Source organism: Dipodomys merriami, unplaced genomic scaffold (genome assembly GCF_024711535.1).
Source record: "Dipodomys merriami isolate MVZ:Mamm:240054 unplaced genomic scaffold, mDipMer1.0.p SCAF_8, whole genome shotgun sequence".
NCBI classification, from domain to species: domain Eukaryota; kingdom Metazoa; phylum Chordata; class Mammalia; order Rodentia; family Heteromyidae; genus Dipodomys; species Dipodomys merriami.
In genome coordinates, this window is record NW_027206401.1 from 51,009,283 (window position 1) to 51,016,830 (window position 7,548).

Genomic DNA, 7,548 nt, shown 5'->3' on the forward strand with positions numbered 1-7,548 from the left:
CTTGAGTGCTGGGATATTAGGTCTGTGCCCCCACACCCTCTATAAAGTTTTTTTATTTTAAGCTGTTGTTACAAACCTAGTTTCTAATTTATCAACATTCCTAAATGTAACTACGTGTCTGTGGCTCATGCCTGTAATTCTAGCTTCTCAGGAAGCTGAGGTCTAAGGATTGTGGTTTGAAGCCAGCCCAGGCAGGACTGCCATTGTGGCTCAAAAATGGTAGAGCACTGGCCTTCAGCAGTAAAGCTCAGGGACAGCACTCAGGCCCTGAATTCAAGCCCACAACCTACAGGGAAAAAAATTCTAGATGTAGTGGCTGGGAAGGTGGTTCAATGGTAGAGAGCTTGCCTTGCCTGCCTGAGGTCCTGGGTTCGATTCCTCAGCACCACATAAGCAAAAAGAAAAAAGCTGGAGGTGGCACTGTGGCTCAAGTGGTAGAGGGCTAGCCTTGAGCTGAGGGACAGCGCCCAGGCCCAGAGTGCAGGCCCCATGACCGGACCACCCCCCCCTCCCCCCGAGGGATAGCGCCCAGGCCCAGAGTTGAGTTCAGGTCCCATGACCGGACCCACCCCCCCCCCAAAAAAAAAAAAAAATTCTAGATGTAAAACAGCGCCCAGGCCCAGAGTTCAGGCCCCATGACCGGACCCCTCCCCCCACCGAGGGATAGCGCCCAGGCCCAGAGTTCAGGTCCCGTGACCGGACCCACCCACCCCCACCCCTCCCCCCCCAAAAAAAATTCTAGATGTAAAAGGTTTAACAAACTTTTTCATTTGAGCTTATTTACTTTGTTTTTTATACATTTTTATGAGGATTGTAGTTAGCCTTCTAATTAGTATACATATTGTATAGAGTTAGGGTCTTTGTTATGACATTCCCATACATTTGTATAATGTACTTTGATCATATTCATCTTCTCTATTATATTACACTGTATCTCCTATTTTTTCCTTTTCTTTTTTTTTGCCAGTCATGGGGCCTGAACTCTGGGCCTGGGCGCTGTCCCTCAGCTCTTCAGCTCAAGGCTAGCGCTCTACCACTTGAGCCACAGTGCCACTTCCGGCTTTTTTCTTTTTGTTTATGTGGTGCTGAGGAATCGAACCCCGGGCCTCATGCATGCAAGGCAAGCACTCTACCACTGAGCTACTTTCCCAGCCCCTATTTTTTCCTTTTCTATTGTTACTCTCCCCCCCTCTTTTTTTTTTTTTTTTTTGAGTCCGGTCGTGGGGCCTGGGCGCTGTCCCTCAGCTCTTCAGCTCAAGGCTAGTGCTCTACCACTTGAGCCACAGCACCACTTCCGGCTTTTTTCTTTTTGCTTATGTGGTGCTGAGGAATCGAACCCAGGGCCTCATGCATGCAAGGCAAGTGCTCTACCACTGAGCCTTCCCAGCCCCACCGGCTTTTTTTTTTTTTCTTTTCACTTACATGGTGCTGAGGAATCGAACCCAGGGCCTCATGCATGCAAGGCAAGTGCTCTACCACTGAGCCTTCCCAGCCCCCCCACCCTTTTTTTGTGCCAGTCTTGGGCCTTGAACTCAGGGCCTTGGCACTGTTCCTGAACTTTTGCTCAAGGCTAGCATTCTGCCACTTTACCCACAGTGCTACTTCTGGCTTTTTCTGTTTATGTGGTACTGAGGAATGGAAACCAGGGCTTCCTGCATGCTAGGCAAGCACTCCACTACTAAGTTATATTCCCAGCCCTCCTTTAATATTTTTATTTTTATTTTTTATTTTTTATTTTTGAGCTTATCTGGGACCTTGAACCTGGGCACTGTACTGTCCTAGAAATTCTGTGCTGAAGGCTAGTGTTTACTACTTGAGTCCCAGCTCCACTTTTGGCTTTTTGGTAGTTAATTGAAGATAAAAGAGTTTCACTGACTTTTTAAGCCCAAGCTAGCTTCGAACCAGGATTCTCAGATCTTAGCCTTCTGCTGAGAATTAGCTATGGTTACAGGTGTGAACCACCAGCACCCAGCCCCTCTTAGTTTTTAAAATATGAAAGTGCTTAACTCACATGTTGGTATTTTAATTTGGTAACCCTTTTGATTTTACATATGTGATTTGTTGCCTCCCATAATAAATATACTTTTAACTGATTAGTAATTTTAAGACATGGTGTAATTTATTTCCTTTTCAGTATAATAATCATGAAATTCGTTCTGGAAAACACATCGGTGTCTGCATCTCAGTTGCCAACAATAGGCTTTTTGTGGGCTCTATTCCTAAGAGTAAAACCAAGGAACAGATTCTTGAAGAATTTAGCAAAGTAACAGGTAAGTTGGACTTGTTTAGAAGCGACATAACTTTTTTGTTTATGGGTGGCTTGAACTCAGGGCCTGGATACTGTCCCTGAGTGCTTACGGCTAGTGCCATTTCACTTGAACCGTAGCTTTACTTCTGGCTTTTGGTGGTTTATTGGAGATAAGACTCTCATAGACTTTGCTGCCTTGGATGGCTTTGAATTGTGATCCTCAGATCTCAGCCTCCTGAGTAAACTAGTATTACAGGTGTGAGCCACTGGCATCTTACGCTACAAGGTTTTGGCTTTTTTGGGGGGGTGTCGGTCATAGGGCTTGAACTCTGGGCCTGGGTGCTGTCCCTCAGCTCTTTCAGCTCAAGACTAGAGCTCTACCACTTGAGCCACAGCACTACTTCTGGTTTTCTGGAGATAAGAGTCTCATGGACTTTCTTGCCCTGGCTGGCTTTGAACTGTGATTCTCAGGTCTCAGCCCCCTGAGTTGTTAGGATTATAGCTGGTGCCCGGCTTTATTATATTTTTATTATGGTTTAAATTTCTTTGGACTGTAAATATCTTTTATAACATGTTCCAACTTCACAGGCTGCTTGTGTTGGAAGATATTTTTGCCTATAGTGTTTAGCAAATTATGTCTTACCAGTCTCCAAGAACACTTGAAATTTTTAGCTTTGTATTCTTGCTGTTCTTTGAAATAAACCATTGATACTGAAAACCAGAAAATACATTTTACTGTTTATTTACATAATAAAAAGGTCTAATCATGTTTGACCTATAGTTCATATAGGTTTATATATTATAAAAATTGAGAAGACTTGAGAAGGAAAGTGACTTGTAACTCCTATTCATCCTTCATCCTTACTTTTTGAGATAGTCTCATTGTATAACCCAGGCTATCCTCTTAACTGGTTTGTATATTTAAGTGCTTGGAATTATAGACATGCTAACACACCAGCTTTGAACCTTTTTATAAGATAGTCCTTTATAAAGGTGGCTACTTAGGAAGAGGGTGTTTTTCTTTTTGTTTTTTTTCTCATATCGATATTTAAATAGTATTTTAGGAAAATAGTTCTTTGTATTTGATTTGGAGTTTATTTAATTTCTTTGGAATAATTGCTTTCAGAGGGTCTCACAGATGTCATTTTATACCACCAACCGGATGACAAGAAAAAAAACAGAGGCTTTTGCTTTCTTGAATATGAAGATCACAAAACAGCTGCCCAGGCAAGGCGTAGGTTAATGAGTGGTAAAGTCAAGGTCTGGGGAAATGTTGGAACTGTTGAATGGGCTGATCCTATAGAAGATCCCGATCCTGAAGTAATGGCAAAGGTAATGATAGTTACGTTTAAAATTTTTTTTGAAGGGTTGATGGGATGGATGAGAAAGAACTTGAAAGTGAATTGTATATTTTGTTTTAAATCATATCTTTGAAGGAATGTGAGAGAAATATTCACAAGACCTTAGGGTCATATGCTAGACATGTGTGCATGGAAAGTAAATGCAAGAATTCATTCATGGACACTTGGGCATCATGAGGAGGTAGTTAGCCCATTTTTAATGAGATGTTTTACTTCATATTTATGTAGATTCTAAAAGTGATTGGAATGTCTATGTATGATGATAATCACTTACATGGTTTTTATAATAGCCCTACTTCTCAATATAATGAATTATACTGGCCTGAGAAGAACTATTATAGTTCAGCTATTATTAGGCATTCTGTTTCAGCAGTGAGTTCAGACATGCTGTGAGAATAAACATCTCTTGAGGTCAAAATCTTACATTTGAAGATTGTAGGTATCTGTTAAGGATCTCTTTTACTAGAGGCCAAGTATCAAATACAACTAGCTCACTTAAATCTAGAGATAGACAGGGGAACTAGGAAAACAATATAATTAAAACGTTGCTGTTATTATAGGATGGAAGCTAACTTAGGATTCTTTTTCTTTAGTTTATAAAACTCTTAGGGATGGTCATGGGCTGGGAAGGTGGCTCAGTGGTAGAGTGCTTGCCTTGCATGCATGAGGCCCTGGGTTTAATTCCTCAGCACCACATAAGCAGAAAAAGCCAGAAGTGGCACTGTGGCTCAAATGGTAGAGCTGAGGGATAGCTGAGGGATAGCCTAGAGTTCAGGCCCCATGACTGGCACCAAAAAACAAAAACAAAAAAAGCAAAAAGGATGGTCACTTTACGTCAGCAAGTTCAAATGCTATTCAAGCAGTTTAGGAGAACAAGATATTTTATCTGTTACTTGTCCTGGGGCTTGAACTTGAGGGTCTGAGCTTTTTACTCAAGCTAGTACTCTTATCACTTTGGCCAGCTGGTTTCAGATCTATCTCCTGAGTAGCTAGGATGATAGGTATGAGCCACTGTTAATTAGCTGAAAGTTGTAACAAGAAACTTTGAAGATTAAGAACAGTGGGCTGGGAAGGTGGCTCAGTGGTAGAGCGCTTGCTTTCAGGCCTGAGGTCCTGGGTTTGATTCCTCACCACCACATAAGCAAAAAGAAAAAAGCCGGAGGTGGCGCTGTGGCTCAAGTGGTAGAGTGCTAGCCTGGAGCTGAAGAGTTGAGGGACAGCGCCCAGGCCCAGAGTTCAGCCCCACGACCAGACCTTAAAAAAAAAAAGGATTAAGAACAGAACCTTGTGCATAAGACATAACACCCCCATAACCTAATCAGCTGTTTTTGTTTTTTTTGTGTGTGTGTGCCAGTCCTAGGGCTTAAATTCTGGACCTCTACTACCTGAGAATACTTCCAGTTTTGATGGCCTAATTAGTCTTTAAGTATTTCCATCTCTTAAGATTTTAGAAGCAGGTCCTAATTAATTAATTTTTTTTAAAGTTGCTAAGCATGTAGTATTGTCTTTGACCTTTTAAGTACTTTATTAGAGCAATTTTAGGTTTGCAACATATATTTCTTCTATGCTTTGCTCTACTCCCTGCTATCCTACCCTTCTGAACTAATATACTAGAATAGCACATTGTTAAAATTGAAGAGTCAACATTAAACACCTGAAAGTCTTAATAGCTTGCATTGGACTTGACTGTTAGTGTACCTTTTTTTCTTAAGCAAATGCTTAATATTTTAACAAATTAAAATGTCTATTCCAACAATATTTGAGATAACACATGAGGAAGAAAATTTTGTTTTGGTTTACATAGTGAACCAAAGGTTCATGGTTGCTTGGCTGTTAAGCTTTCTGGGCCTTTCTTTTAGCTAGGTTGTTAGTAGCTAAGAAGCAAAAAGAGAAAAGGAAGAATAGGTGCTGCAGTCTTAATCTATGTCCTCTTCAGTTGCACATTCCCAATGATCAGACTCTATACTAGCAGGCCGCAGCCTCTAAAGGTTCTTTTGCCATCCAGTATTGCTGTGGACTGAGGACCAGGATCGTAAGACATTGATGGTCTTGGAGAATATTCAAGATCGAAACTATTAAAACTTCCTATTTCTTTCTCTTCCTTTTTTTATGGTTTATATATGTGGTTTGACCTCAGGGTCTCAATCATGCTAGGCAAATGCTCTAAGCATTTACTCTAGCTTTTTTTATTTTTTATTTTTTGTCGGTTGTGGGCTTGAACTCTGGGCCTGGGTGCTATCCCTGAGCACTTTCTGCTCAAGGCTAGTGCTCTACCACTTTGAGCCACACCCCACTTCCCATTAGTCTCATGGACTTTCCCACCTGTGCTGCCTTTGAACTTTACTGAGTATTTAGAATTACAGGCATGCCACCAGTGCTTAACTTTGTATTTTTGAGAAAAGGTCTCACTAATTGTGCTCAGGCTAGTTTTCAACTCTGTCTTTCTGCCTCTGTCTTCCTTAATAGTTAGTATTACAGATATTTGTCACCATGCTTGCCTTGAAGTGACCATTATAATGTTGTAGTAGTGTTAATCTCCTAAAAGTCATCTGTGCTTTGCATGTTTGTCCCTAACTCTCATCTCTAATAATTTTGCCTTTCAGAATGTCAGTTTCAGAATTACACAGTAGACTCTTCACATTGGCTTTTTTTCCCACACAAGATAGTGGGGATTTAAGGATTCCTTATGTCTTGATGCTTTGTAACTGATTTGTTTTAGTGGTAAATACTTCATTCTATATGTGTCATAGATTATTTGTCCATGTACAGAGGACATCTTGATTGCCTCTGATTTTGGCAATTATAAAATCTATGTATAGGAAGTGGCGCTATGGCTCAAGAGGTAGAGCACTCGCCTTGAGCTGAAGAGCGCAGGGACAGCGCCCAAGCCCAGCCCAGAGTTCAAGCCCCATGACAGACCAAAAAAAAAAAAAAAGATAAAATCTATGTATAGGTTTTATGTGAGCCTAAATTTCCATCTCTTTTGGGCAAATAACCCTGGAGCAGATGGCTAGGGAAGAATATCTGTAGTTTTGTTAAGTTCCCAAATTGTCTTCTATAGGGGCTATTCCATTTTACATTCCCTTCACCCCAATCAGTTTCTGATTTTACAGGCTCAAACTTAGTTTTGTGTTAGTTTTTTTTTTATTTTGTTAATTAGACATGTAGATTTTACCTCACTATTGTTTTAACTTTCTATTCCCTAGTAATAAATGATGGGTATTCAACATCTTTGCATTTGTATCTTTTTTGATAAGGTGTCTGTTTCAGGTGTTTGAGCAGTTTTCTTGGAATTTACCCATTGGACTTAAAAACAGTTTTTGTTTAAATATATTTCAGATACTCTGCTAGTGGTTGTGATTCAAGTTAACTTTGTTAGGATGGGGTGGTTGCATCTTACAAATGGAACTCTGGAGATACACAGGGAATTTGTTTTTTTATTTCAGGTAAAAGTGCTGTTTGTACGCAACCTTGCCAATACTGTAACAGAAGAGATTTTAGAAAAGGCATTTAGTCAGTTTGGGAAACTGGAACGAGTGAAGAAACTAAAAGATTATGCTTTCATTCATTTTGATGAGCGAGATGGTGCTGTCAAGGTAAATAAGTGGTGGAATTAATCATAGGCATCTAAATTAGACTAACAACTTTTAGTCATAATAGAATCAGTGTGTTTTAGAAATTGGAGGCTACGGAGGTAATAAATTCCACTCAAGCAAACCTTTATTGGCCTTAGTTTAGCGAGTTTGCTGTTTTTCTGAGTAAAAGTAGTTGAAGGTGCTGGATTGTTAAACCTCACAGTTCAACTTTTATATCACTGAAACTATCATCTTTCCAACTTTAGTGATTTAAATTTTATGAATCAGTTGTCTAAAAGACTTGAATATTGATGATAGTCTGATTTTTTTTTTTAAGGCTATGGAAGAAATGAATGGCAAAGAC

The 7,548-nt window shown here is 40.1% G+C and overlaps 1 protein-coding gene across 6 annotated transcripts in view; it reads left to right on the top strand.

Moving 5' to 3' along the window:
- Syncrip (synaptotagmin binding cytoplasmic RNA interacting protein) overlaps window positions 1-7,548 on the top strand; it is a 38,523-nt gene that overhangs the window by 21,666 nt on the left and 9,309 nt on the right. For all 6 annotated transcript variants that reach the window (XR_011369343.1, XR_011369345.1, XM_070010499.1 and 3 more), the window contains 4 exons: window positions 2,135-2,270; window positions 3,375-3,580; window positions 7,056-7,205; window positions 7,522-7,548. The exon at window positions 7,522-7,548 is cut by the window's right edge and continues 95 nt beyond it. Coding sequence is in view for 4 of the 6 variants with exons in the window: in XM_070010499.1 (XP_069866600.1) it covers window positions 2,135-2,270; window positions 3,375-3,580; window positions 7,056-7,205; window positions 7,522-7,548 (519 nt within the window). In the remaining 2 variants the exon portion in view is untranslated. The remainder of the gene's footprint in view (window positions 1-2,134; window positions 2,271-3,374; window positions 3,581-7,055; window positions 7,206-7,521) is intronic.